Genomic DNA, 21602 nt, shown 5'->3' with positions numbered 1-21602 from the left:
AAGAGGTAGGGGAAAAACAAGTCTCTTTCTGAGAAAGACCCCCTCCTCCCTCCTCTCCTCCCTCATTCCCTCTCTTCCCACTTACTTGCCTCCCTTGTCGTTGCTGTGTTGGTGGGGGTGGGGTTGGGGGGTATGAGTTTAAGGATGAGTTTTGTTTAAATGATGAGTAAAAAGCTAACAGCCCCGGAAGTGGACGTGCACCTCAGTGGATAATTCTGAGAAGCTTTTTGTCAACAATTCTTAAGATCTATTCAGCGTTATTTAGAGTAGCTGATTAAGGGCCTTTTTTTACTAGCCTATTTTAGGTATAATATCAGTCCACACTCTGGGTTGAGTTATGAAGTTTATTTAACCATGCAACACATTTTTTTAAAAGCAGAATCAGCACATTTACACCTCTGTTTCCAAAAATCACACTATATATAATTGAAAAACCTGTTATAGTAAATACATTAAAAATATACAATATGTTACTATTAAACTTTTTTACATAATGAGGAGTTCCTATTAACATGAATGAACTGATACAAGTATATATTGTTTATATTGTTAATTTATATTTCATTTATTTTTAGACATTTTACTGTGACATGTAGGGGTGGGTGATATGGCTCTTAAATATTATAACGATATTTCAATATTAACAATACCCTTTGCAATATCTTTTATCAGATTTGTAACAGAAGTCAATGATCCAGAATGTCATGATACTAATAATACACTCCAAATATCTCCATATATCCAGGATTAAAGAAAAATAAATGATACTGGACAAATATAAATATAGTAGATATATAATGGGAAATGGAACAGTGTAATTTTTGTTTTGGCTAAAAAAAGTAGTACCCTGATGTGATAGTTAGGGGTGGGTGATATGGCAAGATATTTCAGGCTGTAATATCATTCAGATATTCGAAAATGTTGGCGATATTATTGCACGTGATACGATATGGCACACCACACATGCCTTTATTTGGACATCCAGTAACTGCTTTAAAGGATTAATATGGAAAATTTAGATTTGATGCTTTTGGCCTCGTCCTACAGCCAGGAAGTGTACTACTTTACTACACACTTTTTGGACAAGCTGAAAGATACAGACCCAACAGTATGTAAACTAAGGCAGTAGAGTAATATTACAAGATTTTACACAGTATGACTGGCCACTTCACCAGAGTTACTCCCAGAGTAGAGGTGTGCCATGTTGTATTGAACACAATATATTGCGAGCATGAGTAATATTGTAAATAAAAAAAAAATCCATTGTAGTAATAGGGATATTTTGTGTTATTTTTTGTGTAATTGTTATGTTTGCCTTTACTATTCTTCCTAAAGGTCAAAAAGGTTCACATATTTTTGGACAGTATATTTAATTTTTTTTTTTTTTTTTTTTTTTAAATCACCTCAGTGGATCTGAAATACTTCGGTTTTGTCTTCAGTGAAAAGCAATTTCAGCTGTGTTGAAGTGAAACGACTGACTTGACCATAATAGTATTTAATAGTATTTTATTTCTATGAGCTTTAGAAGCTCTTTAGTTGTTTTGATGGTATGTTTTGGATCATTATTTCCTTTCCTCCTGCTAATTTTGCAGAATTTGACAAATCTAAGCTGTCAGTATGGCTCAGAATTCATTCTGCTACTTATATAAACTGCCATATCATCAGTAAACACTAGTAAATCAGTTCATGCTCATTTTAATCAGGTTAAAAACAGGATGTTTTAGTCGTGTTCTAGCCTAATCTAGGCGTGTTATCAGTGTTATTAAAAATAAATCTAGTTTAAATATCTTCAGGTCTTCTTAGTTTTTGTTGTCTACAGTATGAGCTTGCTAGTGACCACCACTAAAGTTTCTGCTATATTTTTGTGGGGTTTTTTTTCAGCTTACTGATTACATATTTTACCTGCTTTGATACCTTTGATACCGAGTATATTGAAAGTTCCAGTGTTCCAATACCATATGCAAATTCAACAGTTCCTGTTATCTTCTTCATTTGTAATTAAGTATTTTAAATATTATACTTTATAGCCTGTGATAATGAAGGAGTGTATGTAAAAATGGTTAAATCATGGTTAATTCAAAGTTTGAATTAAATTAAATAAAAAAAAATTAAATCCGGAAGTCTGCAATTAATCACAGTTTGACTGACGACACAGAAAGAAAATGACAAAAAGTGTGCCAATATCCAAATACGTATAAATGTGGCTGTGTAAGCAGACACAGACGCGAACATATCAACTTTTGCCATCAGTTCAAAATGTTCCTATGGCATCACATCCGTAGCCTGACCGCATTTTCATCCATCCTGATTTGTGCGGGAGCAGTTCCTCTCTTCCTCTCTCTCTCTCTCTCTCTCTCTTCCTCTCTCTCTCTCTCTCTCTCTCTCTCTCTCAGAGCCCTTGGTGGTACTTTCACTCGCTAAATGAATCAGATGCAGAGAAAGGAGACCTCATGCTAATTCACGAGTCTGATGAATAATCATAAACATGCTGTATTTTACATGTGAATCAGGTGGAGTCCTGCTAATTGAAAGCAGTGAAACAGTGCCTCAGTAATCAGCGCTAAAGTCCCTGTGTCCAGAGCCTTAACCTCTCTGTCCTCCATCTTACCAACCACAGACACTGTACAGTACAGACGGAGGCAGACAAATTAATGTGTTTTAATAATATTGTAATTTATAGATGTATTAATAGTAGTAGTATAGTAGTATTCAAATATAGTAGTTTGCAAATATATTTACTGTACATACTGTATATGTATTGTGTTGTAAGATCTAAAAAAAAACAAGAACTAGAAAAAGACAGTGTTAAACATCATAAAGTTTTTAAAGATTTAATTGAAAGATGTATAACTGTCTTTTTAAATGTCTTATCATCTACAATAATAAGGTTTAAGGTTTTTTTAAAGGTCGTAATTGTTTTCTAATTTTTCTGTGTTTTGTGTTCTTTTTAACAGGAATTTTTTGAGCACGCCAAACATCTCTGGGATGATGAGGGAGTGAAGGCCTGCTTCGAACGCTCCAACGAGTACCAGCTCATTGACTGTGCACAATAGTGAGTGCTTCTTCCTCTACTCTGACCCACCTTCATTTGTAGAAAAGTTGCACACGCTGCAGATTACTGCAGTTTTTCCACATTCTGCATGAGTGATACGATCTACCACCAGTTCTGCAGTAAATTGTGAAGTAGGCAACACACAATAATTAACAGTAGGTGTGTGTATATATATACACAAAAAAAACTCTACTCTAAAAAAAAATACTTTTACATGAAATTCAGTGTAAATGGTTTATCCTAAAATAAAGCAAATGTTAGGGAGCATTTCTATATTTTTATTTAATTATTCCAGAATAACCTTCAGATTCACATTATGTCAAAAAGTCAAAAACATCACAAGTGTCTCCCATACCTTTCATAGGTTATATGTAGATTTGGAACCAAGATTAAGCTAATTCATAAGATATTTGTTTTCTTTAAAATGAGAAATTCATATATCTTTTTCTTATTTATGTTTTTACCAGTAAAAAGCTTTTAGTAACTCTAATTGCTGAGGAAATATTTATTTGAATTTATTTGAATTTTTATTTGAATTGTATGCGTGTTAATCCAGTGTTTCATCAGTTGCATTAGTGTATTCTAAAGGTGGAATCAAGTGGAATTGTGGAAATTGAGGATTTATGTTGCACTAGTAGTGAGGGTACTCCCTTCAGTCTCCAGTTTTAAAGCTTAAAAACAGTGGGGTCAGTTTGGACTGTTACCCCGACAGTAAGAATATTTGAATCAGTGGCTATGTTTACATGCAGCCTAATAATCCGGTAATAATTTCACTAATAGCTCAATCGGAATAGAGGAAGTCCATGTAAACACCTCAATCCGAATAGAGTAGTCTAATTGAGGCCATTCCGAATACAATTTTTATCTGATCGAACGAAGTGAATAATCCTTTAAATGATCTGTTAAATAGAAGAATAAAAAGCCCTATGAATATCTGTACTCGATTAGATCCCCAATCGGAATGTTTAAGTACGTAACAGGCATATACTGCATGTGCAGCACGGCAGGTAAACGGAAGTTTACCAAGCTGAAGATTATTCCTCAGTTTTATACACTGCTTCCTAGTCATGGCCGGTGGGCCTCCAGCTCACTTGCCTCGGAATGTTTAAAGCACATATGGACATAAACGCTTCGTTTTGCCCCTTCTTTAACAAGAAAATGTGAATTAGGTTGTCGTGAGTCAGCCATAATTTTAACTCTAAAAAAGAAACAAACATACCAACTGTAAACTCTGGAAACAGAGCTAGTTAGCCAGTTGCTCCTCTCACGCTGGCTGGCATCACTGGGATATATTTTTGACTACCTTGAACGATATTATACCCTGAAATATCATGCCAAATCTGATAAAATTCTTATTTTTAAAATTTCTCAGTTAGGGGTGTGCCATATTTTGTTGCAGTAGTGTATTCCTGAAATATATATATTTTTAATTCAGTGTTTTGTCATATTGCCAATAATATCGTCATCGTGAAAATACCATGGACAGGGTTCATACAGTTTGAAAAATGGAATTTGAAATGAGCAATTTCCAGGCCTGGATACGTATTTTTTGGTCAAATAAAAATACCCAGAAAGTTTTTGAGAAATCATGCAAATTTAGTGTACAAATCTTTGTGTTTCCATTTATCGACAGAGAACATCTATTTTGAACTAACAAATATATCAGCTCAAAGTTAATTCAGTAATTTAGGCAGTACACAATGGAGCTCTCAGGATCTGACACACATTTTATTATTAAAGATTGTGTATCAGACTCATTTTAGGCCTACTATAAATAATTCTGATTATAGTTTTAGTTGATTTTTGGTTTTATTGTGCCTGTCTGTGCTGTTTTAAAAATCATATGGTCATGAAAATTTGCCTTGAAGGCATGAAAAAGTCATAAAGAAAATGTATTCCTGCATGGAATATCACTATATTATTTAGGGGCGAAATCGCCCAGCCCTATTACACATGCGCATCATGTTTGATCGGATTACTTGTAGCATACATATAAACGGAGAATTAACTTAGATTATTGGAGAAAGTGTATGAATTCATTTGGATTGGAGGAAAGCTTTGCATGTAAACATACTTATTGTCTATAGACTGTAGTAACAGGGAAGCCCTGGCCTGCATGCTTTAGTGTGTTTTTTTTTTCTGCTAGCTGGAGCACACTCGATGATTAGCTTAATGATTAGCAGGTGTGATGAATGAGGGGAGAGTGAAAAGTTGCTTCTTGGACATTCTTCAGTGCCTCGGCATGGAGAACCCTTTAGCCCTCTGTGTAAAGTGCTCTCTGAGTGGCCTTTTGTGCTTCTCCTCTCTGCCATTCTGCCCCTCTTGTGTTTGACCACTTCTTTCTTTCTCAATTAGCCGCACTCCCTCTTTTTTGTGTCGGTCAGTTTGTCCTTCCGGTTTCGAGCCCTTCCTCTCGTGCCCTCCCCTACTCCACTCTATCACTTCCTCTGACTTTCTCTCTGCTTTTCCTTTCTCCTGTGTTTGGTCTGGTGGTGTTGAGCGTGCGGTTTTGGTTTTCCTCTGCACGTGTTCCTTCATGCTGTGTCGCCGGTGGATTGTGCTGTAGGGTTGAGGAGGAGATTAGTGTGATTTAGTTGAGGTGTGGTGTGACTCTGGGTGCGTTTACCGAGCAGGGGGTGAGGTAATTGTTGTATCATAAGCTGCTCTCCCTGAGGATCAGTTACCTGTGTGCTCTCTGGAGGGTCGCAATATCACACCTACTAATACACCTCCAGCTCATTAGGATCAGGTTGCATATTGTGTCACACACACACACATACATGTGTTTTTGAATGTCAGCTTATTGTCAATAAATCCCTCTTTTTTCTCACTTCCCCTGACACAATTTTAAAATGTCAATCTCTTTTAGCACTTTTGTGCTTATTGTATCTGTGCTGTTCTAATCATAGATTTACTTTAGCTGTGCTATTCTAATTATAAATTTACTGTATCTGTGCTATTATAATCATACGTTTACTTTAGCTTTGCTATTATAATCATACATTTACTGCAGCTGCGCTTTAAGCACTTTTGTGCTTACTTTTTTATTTCAAAAATTATTTTTATATATAAACTCTGTATAACTCTGATTTTGAAACTCACAGTTTGTACTTGTTATGCACAAACAGTTGCATTTTTACATGTATTTATTAAATTTGCATTTAAATAAATTACTTTACATTTGCATTTTAAACATAAAGCAAGTAACAATACAAATAAATAGAAATAAAAAAAATATTCATTCTAGTCATAAATTTACCTCATTAGTTATATTCTAATCAGTAGTTTAACTATCTCTGCTATTATAGGCACACATTTATATAGCTAGCTACATTAGCAGTGCTATTATAGTCATGAATTTAACTCAGTAGTACTGTTCTAATCATATCTTTACTTTAAGTGCTATTCTAATCATACATTTACTGTAGCTGTGCTATTCTAATCATACATTTACTGTAGCTGTGCTATTCTAATCATATTGTTACTTTAGCTGTGCTGTCCTAATTGTACATTTACAGTAGCTGTGCTATTCCAATCGTACATTTACTTTACCTGTGCTATTCTAATCATACATTTACTTAAGGTGTTATTCTAATCATACATTTAGTGTAGTTGTGCTATTCTAATCATACATTGACTGCAGCTGTTCTATTCTAATTATACATTTACTGTAGCTGTGCTATTCTATTCATGCATTTACTTTTGCTGTGCTATTCTAACCATACATTTACTGTAGTTGTGCTATTCCAATCATAAATGTATCTCATCAGTGCTATTTTATTCATAAATATCTCATCAGTGGTACTTAATTCAAAGGTTAGTTCAGCTAATGCTACTATTCTAGTCCTGTAGAGTGTAAAAATCATTTAAAGTGCTTTCTTAAAAATAATTTCCAGGTAAATAATTTTAGTTGCCAAATATTTAAGAAATCTTGCTTTGTGCAAATGTATGTAATTTATTTGTTAAAGCAACAAAAAATAATTTAGAACATTTAAAAAGAACAAACAAACTGCATGTGTCACATCAAAACCACAGACTACGTGTTTACCATTAGCAGAACTGCTAAGGTGAAAAAACAAACCAAAAATAGTTAAGTGAGTTTAAATATTAGGTATTCACCCTGGAAGCTAATAATAGAAAACACTAAATGCTAAAAATAGAGTAAAATATATAAATCAGGAATATAATCCAAATACAGCGGCGCAGTGTTTGGGTGTCATTGAGTCCTTTTGGTTAAATAATCCAGCAAAGGAATTCACAGTTTATGAGTGAAATTGTTCCTAAAAAAGACAGCAGCTAAAGAAGAAGTTGAGGAATGTGTGAGAGAAGTCACTTTAAGGTCAGCTTTAGAGTTCTGCGGCTACTTCTGTGGGGAACACCACATTTATCACTGCTTAACACATCCAGCTGTGTTGCTCTTTACATCTCTTTGCTTAAATTTAACCACAGTTTTCTGCAAGATCATATGTTTAGAAAAGTAGCAGGAGGACATTTTTGTTGCTGTAGAGAGCAGGAAACCAGAACATAAGATGTAGCAGCCATCTTATTATGACAATAGTAGCTAAACCTAATATCTCACAATTGGAAACTTATGGGGGACAAAATCTTTAGCAATCTTACTGCAAGTTTGCGTTTCTGCTTTCATCATGAATCATGCACTCGGAGAAGTATCATTATACAGAAGACAGCTGCAATTTAAGTACCGGTACTAATTCTTGTGGTCATGTTCACACAGCATGTAAATTGGCCAAATTTTTTTGTATATTTTTACAATCAAATCAGTTCACAATTGTTTTTATTCGTATCTTATTTTATGTCACTTATATTTGAAATTTATCATATTTCTATATATTTCTATCAATGAGTTTAAACTCGGCCACTGACAGTTTTTTTTTTTTTGCTGTTCACATTGCCACATAGAAAACACAGCTAATTTGTCCACTTACTGCTGCGTTGTTTGAATTATATGTACAAGTTTTGCTATAAATGAACTAAATTAACTAATTTTAAATCAAGCAAATTAATTCCTGAATTAAATGATTTTAATCTTATGTAATTTAATTTCATTCTGAATATTTGAATGAAACATTTTCTTCATGTATAGTTATACATCTTTTTTGAAAAGCTAATTTTATGTAAATCATCTAAAATAAACATCAAAAATAAGCAGATGAGAAAAAGGTTTGCCTAAAACTTTGCTATTTTAACTTTTTTAATATTTTTTGCTCCTACATTACTACATTATGTCTAAATTAGTGCTGCCTCTAATGGCTTCAATAATAACATATTGCAAATTAATATTAAACTTGTGTATTACTTGTGCAATAGAATATTTGAGAAATATATTTTCTGAATGCTTACATTTTAAGTATTTCAGGTCAATTTAAAGTGTTTATGAAACTATTAAAAATATTTAGTTTTAAAATTAGTTTCTCTTTTTTAGGTCTATTGTTTACATTCTTTAGCTGTTTGTTTCTGCTAATCAAGTCTGATTCCTTCATATATTGTGTAATTTTGTGGGACAATATAAAACCAATAGTAGGGGTGGGCGATATGGCTCTAAAATAATATCACGATATTTCATGTTATTTTCACAATAACGATACTTCTGGTGATATGACAAAACACTGAATTAGAAAAAAATATTTAGAATTTTATTATTGTATGGAATATGATATGGCTAACTGAGATATATATATATATATAATTTTTTTTTTTTATCAGATTTGTAACAGAAGTCAATGATCCATATTGGCATGATACTAGTAATGAACTCCATATATCTCCATATATCCAGGATTAAAGTAAAATAAGTGATACTGGACAGATATAATCTGTCTCTAGTAGATATATAATGGGAAATGAGAACAGTGTGTATTTTTCTTTTGCCAAAAAAGACAAAAAGAAGTACTCTAATGAGATACTTAGGGGTGGGTGATCTATGGCATGAATATCGTTAATTTTTGGCGATATTATTGTGTACAATAAGATATGGCACACCCCTAACCAATAGTAATCAAAGCCTTAATTAAAAGCCTTAATATTTTATTATATATACTGTAAAAACATTAGAATCTTGAAAAATACTGTGATATACATTTTTGGTCATACTGCCCAGCTCTAGTCTGAATTTCATGATCAGTGGACCAATAGAAATAAAATCTGCTTATACTGACTTCCATTGAAAGTTAAGCAGGTTTATTTCTTCTCCTGTAAAGTTGACTTTTCAGCTTGACAGTGATGTATGATGATACGAGAATGTTTACAGTGCAGCTTTAGCACAGACTTCTCGTCACATTATCAAGCAAATAGCATTACACAAGAGCAGCACAGGAGGAAATACAAGTGGAAAACTTATTTCTGTATGCAAAAAAGATACCATTTAGTAGGAGGCCGACAGTAGGTGCATAGCGGAGGCATTTGTTTCAGCACTTTCTCTACTGACATCCACATATACGTCAAATGTTATCCAAGCAGAAGTGAAGTAGGAACATTGATGAAGTCAACTGAATGCCTCTGTGTTTTCATCGCATGTCACTGGAGAGGCTCAACCACTAATGACTGTTAACTGTTTTGGAAAATCTGGATTTGAAGGAAGTACAACATGTACAGTGTAGCGTTTACAACCAATCAGGTTTAGTGTGCTGCTCGCGTTTGCTGTAAGTGATCAGGTACTAATAGTTATGGAGGGAACAGCAGCAGATTAATTTATGAAGCACAAGAACATAAAAGAGAGAAACAGCGGAGAACAAAACAAAAGCTGACACACTTAGGTGTGTATTTGATCTCGGCGAGTTTGTGCAATGTCGATTACTTCCTTATCTGTAACTCAGTTACTGTCACTTTGCCTACAGCACTGACCCACACACACACACACACATACACACGCTGACCATGAGACGTGCACAGGCTGTCCTCTCCTAATCTACGGCATGGTGTTGGAAGAGTGCAGATTGTGTTTTTTTGTGACGTGTGACGTCAGTTAAACGTCATACCCTGTTTCTCTCAGGAAGCTTCCTATTACTAGACTATTCCTCAGAACACACACACAGTATACAAGAGTGTGGATGTACACATCTGTATGTTATACACTTACACACATAGACACATGGCCTACATGCGCTCCCTTTGCAGATTGTGCAGTGTCGCTGGTTTGGTGCTGTAGTTACTCTACATGGACAAAAGTATTGGGACACCTATTCATTCATTGAGTCATTCATTCCTTTCCTGAAATCAAAGGTATTAAATAAGAGTTTGTCTTGCTTTAGTTGGAATAACCAATTCTACTTTCTAGTAAATACTTAAAATCATTGCTACAAGATTTAGGAGCATTGTTAGGAGCATTGTTATAAAGGTTTGATTGCGTTCAATGACAAGAGCTAAGTATTAGAAAGTGTAAGTAAGGTCAGGATATTGGATGGTCAGCACTAAACCTTACCCCCACACTCCAAATCATCCCAAAAGTAGACAAGTGTTGGATGGAGCACCATCATTTTAGAGCACATGCTTTACACGTGCATTTCTGGAAAAGCTGAGACATGCAGAACCATCGCTGAAAGTTAAGGAAGCATACGGACTGATACACTCTAAAAAACAGAGGTACGATATGAGTACTTTTTTGTACTCGAAGGTACATTCTTTATAATTGTACCCTCAAAGGTACAATATTGGTCTTTACAGGGTCAGATTTGTTCCCTCTGAAGTACAAAGTCATTTCTAACAGCAATAAGTACAAATTTGTACCATTTAACCAGCCAAAAGGTACATTCAGAATTCTACATCACTGTACTAATGAACAGAATATATTTAAATTGCACATTTTTTATTTGAAAGCCAGACAATTTTGTATCATCAAGTTTTTGAGCCATTTTTAGTTGATGACAATGTTTATAATCTTTATAATCTATACTGGCACAAAAACCATGGGTACAAAAAAGGACTTTCACTGAAAGGTACTTTTTTGAACCTTAATATAAGGTACAGCCCCAGCGACAAGCTTTGTACTCTTTTAAGTACAAATCTGTACTTATATTTCTTAGAGTGTATACAGCGCTGAAAAAAAAGATCACTTAAGAGACCTAGGTATATGTTTGAGTAAAGTGAACATTGTTGTTTTATTCTATAAACTACGTACAATATTTCTCCCAAATTCCAAATAAAAATATTGTCATTTAGAGCATTTATTTGTAGAAAATGAGAAATTGCTGAAATAACAAAAAAGATGCAGAGATGCTTTCACACCTTAAATAATCAAAAAAAAAAAAAATACAGTCATATTCACAAAGTTCAGAAATCAAAATTAAGTGGAATAACCCTGTTTTTTAATCACAGTATTATGCATCTTGGCATGTTCTCCTCCACCGGTCTTACACACTGCTTTTGGATAACTTTATGCCACTCCTGGTGCAAAATGTCAAGCAGTTCAGCTTGGTTTGATGACTTGTAGGTATAATCAAAGAAACTCATAATTTTAAGTGCTCTCTTATTTTTTACAGAGTTGTATATGGATATAGGTTTTTACACAAATAGGACTTAGTTTAGTCAGCTTCACCAGAGTTACACAGTATGGTAAGCAGTGTGCCAAATGAAGATTATAGCAGCAATAAAGATTACACAATTATTATTTGATTTTTAACTGTTTATTTACTTTAAGTGAGAAGAAATACCAGGTTAGTCCATGATTTTAGCACCACATAGGGCTACAACTTTAAAATAACATTTATATAACTTGTGACTCACCATTATCATCTGCTCAGTGTCTAAAACTAATTTACAATGTATTGTTTTGTTTGTAATTTGGATTGTTTGTCTGCATCATTGTCACTGTGTTTTATTCTAATTCTCATTTTATCCGTGAAAGCAGTATTAATATCTAATGCATATCTCAGCTCAGATCTTGTGTGTGACCTTTTGCATTCTGCTCTTTGTAAAGATACCAATGCGAAAACATCTGTGATCCAAACCAGACAGTGATAGAGGATGTGGTGATCATTTTAGCAATGGCCTTGTAGATCTTTTTTCCAGAAATGGCAGGGTGATTTAGAGCCAGACTTTGCCAGTGCTGCTACTAGACAGTTTAGCGTTCTGCTAACACACCTGCTGATGATCAGCCAGTCAGCTGAAAGTAGTTTTCACTTTATTGTAGACAGTTCTTTGCTGGATCTGAACTGTATACCAACAGTATAAGTATAGTTTTTGAGTATATAGTATGTAGCACTATATATGAAGGCAGTATACTGTATGTCTGTCATTTAGTGAGACCAAACCATACAAAGACACAAGTGTCAATAAACCCAAGACATATTTAAAACAGATTCAACATCAGATAGAAGAATTGTCCCATCTATCTGGCACCCACTGTCAGGCCTTACTCAAACTCCGGGAATTCAGCTTACCTTGACATGAGCACAGTAGCCAGTGTTCATCCTCTCTCACAAGATAACACCTCGCAACATATGCAGTTGTTGGCGTTCCCAAACCAATCACTCAGGTAACTCTTTATGACCATTTGTCATGTAGTTTATATGTTCTCCGTTGTTTATAGAATAAAACAACAATGTTCATGTTACTCAACCATATTCCCTATAAATAGCAAAATCAGAGAAACTGATTGAGAAACTAAAGTGGTCTCTTAATTTTTTCCAGAGCTGTAGATAGATGTGATAAACTGTATATTATTACTGCTTTTTGTACAATTGATGTGCTGAAGTTGAGGTTGGAAGTGTTCCTTTGAATAGAAAAGTAGAAAAGTTGAAATAGAAAATCTGACTTTGGAGGTGCTCCACTTGAACTTTGATCAGAGGTGGGAATCACTGGGTATATCGTCTCATATTATTACAATATTTTGCCCATTATAGCGATGACATCACATACTGTGAGTCTCTACGATACTTACTTACTGAAGAGAATACAATACTCCTAAATAAGCAATTACTGAGAATTATGGACTTTGAAAAATGTTATATTCTTCAGCTCAAGTTTACCTTATTTATGTGATAAGCACCACCACATGGAGTAATGAAGCAGTAACTCTAGTAAGTCAAAATGGGGGTTGAGTCTTGGGAGAGACTTAGAGTGCCTATTTTTTTTTATAAAAATACTGATATTTGACACCACGTATTGATAATGTATTGCAAATTAAAACGATGCAATAAATTGCAATATTTTGTCCAACCCTTAACTTAGATTTTGGAATTTCTTACATCTAAGATAATAAGAAACACAGAATATTGTAACAAAAAATGCAATTGAAAAATGCCTGTGTGTGTACTTTACATGCTGGGTTTTCGAACTCATACTGTAAAAATAGTGCAGATAAAAAGATATTTTTTTCAGGTAATTTTACCTGATTTACCAAATTAATATTTATGTGATACTAATAGTGTTTATATTTACATGGGACTCAGTGAATTTGCTGCTCTACTTTCAGTTTGATGGAGTTTTGATTAATAGGTTTATCTACATCCTGTCTGACCGTTCTGGACATTCCCCAGGAATGTGAAGGAGTCACCCGCTCTGATTTCTGTGGTATTTGGTTTATAGGCTGGTTGACGTTGGTAGGCAGAGATGTTTCAGAACCTGCGTGAGATTATCAGACTGTACTGGCCAACGGAATTTCCCATGGTGGCTAACAAATCAAAACCATTGCGATTTAAAAATCCACTGACGTTTTTACGCAGTTGTGTGCACCTTGTTGATAAAACACTCGGTTCTTTGTACTTTAACACTGTTAGGAACTAATTAGCTGGCTCATGAGGGTGTTCAGCGATGATGGTGTTCGTAACCAGGTTGTTGTTTGTTCAGATCTCTTCCCAGGAGAGCCTGGTTACATCAGGTCCGGTGTGCTCCAGTAGTACCTACTAAATCTCGCTTGCTCCTGGGAGCACTTTGGGATGTGAGGGGAAGGGGAAAAAAGAAGGCTTGTTAATAGTGGTAGAGAACATTTTGCATCAGCCAGAGCTTTAGCGTTTGGTTTGCAGATGTGACATTGTCGGTTCAGTCACAGAATGTGCTGCGTTGATAAGATTGCTTCTTAATTCATGGATATAACATTGCTGATAAATGAGTTTTAATTCAATAAATAAACATTCAGCAGTGTTGTTGTGTTCAGTGCATTCAACTGCTGTAAAATTAACTTTTACCTGCCTATGAGTCAAGTATTAGTTTTGTGTATACATCTATAAGCACCCCTTAAATGCAGGTCATTTGCAAAAAAGTTTGTTTAAAAGGGCTAACTATAGTTTATATAATATTTTAATAATGTATTAAGTTGTGATTATGATACCAATTAATTATTAATATTTAATAAAGCAGTCTAAAGATATTGGCAAAGATATTAAAGACTATTGGCATGTTCTTGGCATTTTCTGCAGTGCACTATTAATACAATTATTATTAATTAAATTACAAAATACACAAAAAAAGAGACCACTTAAAAATAATAAGTTTCAGAACTCTTAAAACTTTATGAATATGAACTTGTTTTCTTTGTGTTATTTGAGGTCTGAAAGCTCTGCATCTTTTTTTGTAATTTCAACCATTTCTCATTTTCTGCAAAAAAAAATGCTCTAAATGACAATATTTATATTTGGGAGAATTTGGGAGAAATGTTGTTTGTAGTTTATAGAATAAAACAACAATGTTCATTTTATTTAAACACATACCTTATAAATAGCAAAATCAGAGAAACTGATTCAGAAACTGGAGTGGTCTCTTATTTTTTTCCAGAGCTGTACAAATAATGATCTGTAAAGCCAAAAAATTGTATCATATTGAATGGATTAGTCTGTGATTTTTTTTTACTAATATGTAAGTAATTAAAATATAATTATTATGGCATAAATATATATCTTTTTTTATGAATATTGACTAAATCAAGTCCTATAAATTTGCATTGTCTTCTGACAAATAGACATAAGGCATTTCCAACTCACATGAAATGTGCCTGATGTGTTATACTATTATTAAAAGTGCATCTGAAAAAAAATAGCTTCTTTTGTTCATTTCTTAATACATTTGTACTGATAATATATTTGATTGATTATTTGAACATTATATTTAAGCTGTTTAATATTATTGATAATTATTAAGGCATTTTTAAAAATATATTTTTTAGCTTTTTTTTAGCATTTTAATAAATATAATTGATCATAATAAAATAATGAAACAATAATTAATAAAACTCTTTTTCAGTTTTCATAAGAATAAAAAAAAAACAATAAAAAATTATTCCATTAATTCATTCATAATTGGCAATATATGTAATGCTGGGTAAATAATAAATAACTTCAGACAAAGAGAATTGCAATTCTTCATGTACAGTAAACCAACATTTTTTACACTCCCAATTTTTATTGTTTGCTTTAAAAAGTAATGTTTTCCATACTTTGCGTGAGGAAGACACTTTGAAGTTGAGAGCGTGTTTCAGAAATACCCTCCCGTTCAATCGCAGCCCAGCCGTCTACAATTCTCTACTCCATATACGAGTCATAAGAGCAGGAATTCAGTTAAAACACAGCCTAAAAATACTGTGTTGGCTTTACCACTCCAAGTTTCCTTCATCTCTCAGCCAAGACTGGACTTCACTGAAAAGCCCCGTTGTTATGATATCTCAGTGTTTACTGATTCACAGAGCTCTGTCCTTGTTTGTAGGTGCATATCCGCAAAAAGCTGATGAGCCCAAATCTGTCTGTGTTTCCAATCAGGCCTGGTTTGGTCATTAGTGGCTAAATGGCCAGGCCTGGAAAGAGCTTTAATTATCTTAGCTTGATTATCATTGAGACCTGGAAATAAACACTGCCGGATTATTCCAAGTTGCTGTGTCAAAGAGGATGTCCATATCAATATTGAACCGGCCCATACGCGCTCAATAGCCACCAAGTACAGGATATTTATGCACTCTCTCCCTCTCTCTATCTCTATTTATCTATCTATATCCCTCTTTTGTCTGTCTCTCTCTCTCTTTGTCTGTCTTTCTTTGACTCTATCTTTCTCTCGATGTATTTTTTGTTCTGGATTCTTTTCCTTTTGTTTTTCTCTTTCTCTTTCCTGTGCAACTTTGTTTCTCTCTCTCTATATCCATTCTCTTGCTGTATGTATCTGTATCTCTCTCTCTCTCTCTCTCTCTCTCTCTCTCTCTCTCTCTCTCTCTCTCTCTCTCTCAGGGCTAGGAATATGTGTCTGTGTTTGAATTGATTGAGGGCTATATTTGGCAGCACATTCCAGGCCATTGGAACATGCCGAGTACAAAGTCAAATGTGCCGTAATGCAATAGAAAAAGCACAGGAGCCTGGAGAATGCTTGACCAAGGGCTACATTTGTACTCACCACACTCATCATTCACGTTTGATATCGTCTCCAGCGCTCAGCGCTTCTTATGGCCCCTCGGCTGCTTTATATAGACTTCCTGACTCACTAGTTTGACTGCTCACATGAGCTCCGTTCATTAGCGTGACTAGCATTAAACGGCTGCATATTCATTGGGAACTGTTGTCGTCTTCAGTGTGGCTCTTACAGTGCTTCACTTCATAGTGCCTTAAAAATTACAGTTATTGCTATGATTGATTCTAAACTTTTAATTATACCACATTTATGCACTTAAAAATAGCTGGGCAGTTTTGTTACATGCCTTTTTTACATGTTTTTTTTCTATAATTTTTGGATGATAATTACAATTTATCCTGTATTTTTTAAGTAATTGAATAATTTATAATTGAAGTAATATTTTTAACATGTGAATCAAAATAACATGATTAAACTGAAATAAATGAGATTTTGTGACTATATATTTTGATCAATTGGTCATAAGGTGCGTACAATACAAAGGGCAGCTAGCATTTTTAGGTAGTGTCAATAGATAATAAACATTTTATTAATAAACAATAAAATAAACAATGAAATAAAAAAAATGAATATGATGACAATATAGTTTAACATTTTTTGCAGATTTTGTAATTAGTTAAAAATAATAAATTTTTTTAAACACAAAATGTAATAGTCAAAACGACAACACAGATGGTAAAATTACTTTTTCTACTGTATTGTATTGACTGGATAAATAAATAAATACATACATAAAAGGTAAACTTTAATTCTAGTATTTGAATAGCATAATTTTAATGCAAGAAAGTGTTAAATTGTGGACTATTTCTGTTGATCCACTGATCATAAAGTTCATACAATACAAAGGGTAGCTGGCATTTTCAAGTAATGTAAAAATACATAAAATAATAATAAAAATACAAAATACAAATAATAAATATCTGTAACAAATATTTTTTATATATGACTGCAAAAACACATTGCATATTATAACTGATTGCAACTCTGAATGTTATGATTCTCAATTGTTTTATTTTTCTGAGCTTTTAAAAAGACTTTAAGACTTTTTGTTTAAAAAAAGGCTCAGCAGCAGCCGTGTGTTTCTGTTTTAATATGATCTTATGAGTGTTTTATTTCTGTCGTCCTGAATGGTAGCTCGGCACAAAGGCTGTGTTTCCCCCTGTGCTTCTCTTCAATAGGAAGTATTGTAGATGCTGCAGGCCGATAAGCGGCCGGTTCTGCTCACCGTGACTACAGAGGGCTCACTGTTCTTCAGATGGAGCTTGGAGGCATAGAATAAACACATAGCTAGCTGCCATAGATACCTACAAACTAGAGGTGTACTAGATGGCAAACAACCATCTAAATAGGTGAGTTTAGAGGTGTGAGGAGCTGAGATTTATGAAGGAAAAAAATTAAGAGTAAATAATTTTGTATTTTTTTGTATTTTTATTAGTTTTTATGTAAGCAACAAGTATTGTTAGCTTATTTAAGGAACAGAAAAAAACAATTAATTAATTTCACATTTCTGTGCTAAAAAATAATATAAAGAGGTATTTTATTACAACTGTAAATAGCACTTTTGTTTATGTAGGAAGATAAGTACGATTTCTTTGCTTTTATTATTTTTGAATGTTCTAAAATTCCTAAACCTGTCAAAACTAATTGTAAATTAAAATTTATTTATAAATACATTATTTTATTTGTCTATTGGTAAAATGCAAAAATACAAATGCAAAATATTTTCAAGTTATTTAAGAATACATAATAAAATAAGAATAAAGTTGTAGCATTAAATATTTAGTGCAAATAAACCAAAAGAAAAAAAAACATGCTTTATAGTGGGTGATTTCTGAACTATTTGTATTGCTCCATTTATCCTATAATGTTTATACAATTCATATTGTAACTAAATTTTAAAGAAACAAAAGCAGTAAAAAATAGCCATAAGTATTTTGCTATAATAATTATATAATTTGTGTATTAGTAATCTACACATCTAAGCGCCAAAATGGCTTCAACCGCATTAGAATAATTAATGGCAGGGGCTAAAAATATCGGGTCAGTTTACACAAGCCCAGTTTTCCAACAACTTTCTAAAAATAAACACATAAAAATGTCTGCTTCAGAATAAATATGATTAGTGAAAAAAGGCCCAGTATGCAAAAAAAAAGAGTGCCTGCTTCAAATGTGGCAAATTGTTTTGACCACAAAAAAATTCCAGCACAGTAAATCTGAATTTAATTTTATTTATTAGTTGTTAATATTCTGAATGATTTTTTTTTTGTACCATGTTACTGTCTAACTCTGCATTATAGAGGCTGTATTGTAGCCTGGCTAGCTCTCGAGGCGAGTTGTTTACATGCTTCAGAAGTTGTGCAATATTACAGCCAATTAAAAGTGATTCAGATTTTATATAAATAATTGACATAAAAAATGATAATTCAGGGTAAATCTTGAGAAATGTCTGACTGAGTGCAACTCTTTTTCTGATGAGTTTTGTCTTAGAAAGCTAGGGGTTTGCCATCATGCCAACTACTATGAGAATCATGTGACTTATGGCTTGATACGTCCTCATTTATTTATTTACTCTTTTTTGCATTTCAACATTTCCACCTTGTGCTAGTGTAAAAATCTTTTTGGGGATATTTTGGTGTTTGTGGAAGTTTTGCCTTTTTCTATTCAGTTTTTGTGTTTTGGATGGCTGATACAGTTGCATTACTTTACTCTGTTAGCTTGCTAGCTCGTACTTAGCACACGGTTTACACTTAATTTTACACTCAAGTTCCCAAACACAACACATTACATATTTAATCACTAAATATCAATACTTCTCATGTTTAAAAAACATGGACGTTTAAATGGATTTTAAACCTCATGTTGCGAAGGACATGGCGTAAATAATGGTTGAAAAAAATTTTATTTGTTGAAAATTAAGAGACATTTTCAGTTTCTGAATCAGTTTCTCTGATTTTGCTGTTTATAGGTATATATTTGAGTAAAATGAACATTGTTGTTATATTCTATAAACTACGGACAACATATCTGACAAATTCCAAATAAAAATATTGTCATTTAGAGCATTTATTTGCAGAAAATTAGGAACGTCTGAAATAAAAAAATGATGCAGAGCTTTCAGACCTTAAATAATGCAAAGAAAACAAGTTCATATTCATATTCAAGTTTTAAAAGTTCAGAATACAATATTTGGTGGAATAACCCTGGTTTTTAATCACAGTTTTTTATGCATCTTGACATAATCTCCTCCACCAGTCTTACGCACTGCTTTTGGATAAATTCATGACACTTTTGGTGCAAAAAATCAAGCAGTTCAGTTTGGTTTGATGGCTTGTGATCATTTATCTTCCTCTTATATATTCCAGAGGTTTACAATTTAGTAAAATCAAAGAAACTCATCATTTTTAAGTAGTTTCTTTTTTTTTCTAGAGCTGTATCAGTACTGCTGTGGCCAGTTTTACAACTGCGATTAGCACGCCGCGGTACATTGTGCAGAGCTGGTTGGTGGTTGTTGGTTTCTCCCTCTTTGCTCTGGCATCGAGAACATTTCGAGGTGTCGAGCTTTTCATGGAAAGGCGCACAAGGCCTGCTTTGAGTCGGCCATTACTGAGATGCAGTCACGCATGCAGTCTCGCACAGGCTAAAACAGCAAGCAGCAAACAGCTAAGTCTATTTTTGTTTGTCAGCTACTGGTTTGTGGGTTGTGTAGTGGAGGAAGAAATGGGGGTAACACAAGCGCGGAGAGAGAGAGAGGGGTGAAAAAAGAGAGAGTGCTGGAAAGGATTGAGACTCGCTGAGCTTGTGTCACTGTAACGTTTCAGGCAGTGGAAAAAACTTAGCATTGTCATGTCTGCTTGTGTATTTGTGGCTACAGGGAAGCACTCTTCAGCTTGAATTTAAGATCTCTCTCTCTCTATGTAGCTTTTTTTCTCTCTCATGCTCTCTTCCTTTTTTCTCTCTTGCTCTTTATCTCATTCTCCCTCTCTCTCTCTCTATTTCCATCTCTCTCTCTTTCTCTCTCTCTCTCTGTCTCCCTTCCTCCTCCTGTAAGCATATGTAAACTAGCTGTGGAGCTGGGCTAGGCCGTTACTAAATTTAGCTCCTCTTTGTGGAGCTCTACCCAGGCTTCGATCACATGGTCTCGGTCCAATCAAAGGGAGAATCCGGCCAATGGCCAGTAAACAAAGGAAGGTCAGCAGCAGAAGGTGAGGGAAAGAGAGAGAGAGACAGAGACACAGAGAAAGAGAGAAAAAGAGAGAGAGAGAGAGAGAGAGAGAGAGAGAGAGAGATGCTCGGCTGTTCTGTCCCAGTCAGCTCCCTGCTACTGGTTTGTGTCCAAACATAATCATGCACATGTGGCTCTCTTGTGTACACACACATACACACAAACACACACACATACACACGCGCGCATACGCATTACGGTCTGCGGCCGCCACCGAAAAGGGTATCCGAGACTGGAGATTGCAGGGCTCCGATGGGATGATGGGAGTGTTACTATCAGAGATGCTTAATAATATCACAATCATCATGAGATCATTCAGAAAAAAATTAATCAGCCTTACATTTGGATGAGACTGTAAAATGGCTGATATTTGATAAATCAAATTTAATCATTTGAACTTTTTAAATACCACAATACAGACAAATTGGATTCAAATTCACAGTGCATTGCAAGCAATTGACACAGCATAAAATAATGAACACATTTTATTCACTAAAATAAAAGTATTATGCAGATTTAAAAAGGTCTAATGTTAATAAAAAATACAATTCCGATTATGTATTTAAAATAAATAAATTCAAGACAATACAATTGTTTATAAAACAATAAGTAAAGTAATCAAAATATTAAAACAGTGATAATGGATTGTGAACAAGAAATAAAAGTAAAAATATAGAATAAAAATGAATTCAAGCCAATACAATTGTTCATTAAAACAATAAATACAAATACACAAATGTAAAATTATTAGTCAAAATTAGACAAATAACTATTTGTCAACATATGAAAATGAGATTAAAACTAAAATTGTTCAGAAATAAAATAAAAAAGAAACAAAAATAGAATATAAATAAATCCAAGACAATAAAATAGTTCGTAAAACAATAAATGACAATGACAATAAATACATGATATTTGCTTTTTTAAGCTCCTTTCACCTTTACTGGGAGGCTTTTCCAGCTGTTTGAGCTTTCTAGTTCATAAGCA

General features: G+C 33.8%; 1 protein-coding gene across 1 annotated transcript in view; it reads left to right on the top strand.

Annotated features, from left to right (window-relative positions):
• Positions 1-21602, top strand: part of gnal (guanine nucleotide binding protein (G protein), alpha activating activity polypeptide, olfactory type) — a 79875-nt gene that overhangs the window by 33002 nt on the left and 25271 nt on the right. Inside the window, exon 5 of the mRNA XM_049463621.1 lies at positions 2955-3052. Coding sequence (XP_049319578.1) covers positions 2955-3052 — 98 coding nt within the window. The remainder of the gene's footprint in view (positions 1-2954; positions 3053-21602) is intronic.

This window comes from Astyanax mexicanus, chromosome 1, assembly GCF_023375975.1.
Source record: "Astyanax mexicanus isolate ESR-SI-001 chromosome 1, AstMex3_surface, whole genome shotgun sequence".
NCBI classification, from domain to species: Eukaryota; Metazoa; Chordata; class Actinopteri; order Characiformes; family Acestrorhamphidae; genus Astyanax; species Astyanax mexicanus.
The sequence above is the reverse complement of the archived record's forward strand: the minus strand, read 5'-3'. Positions and strand labels throughout refer to the sequence as shown.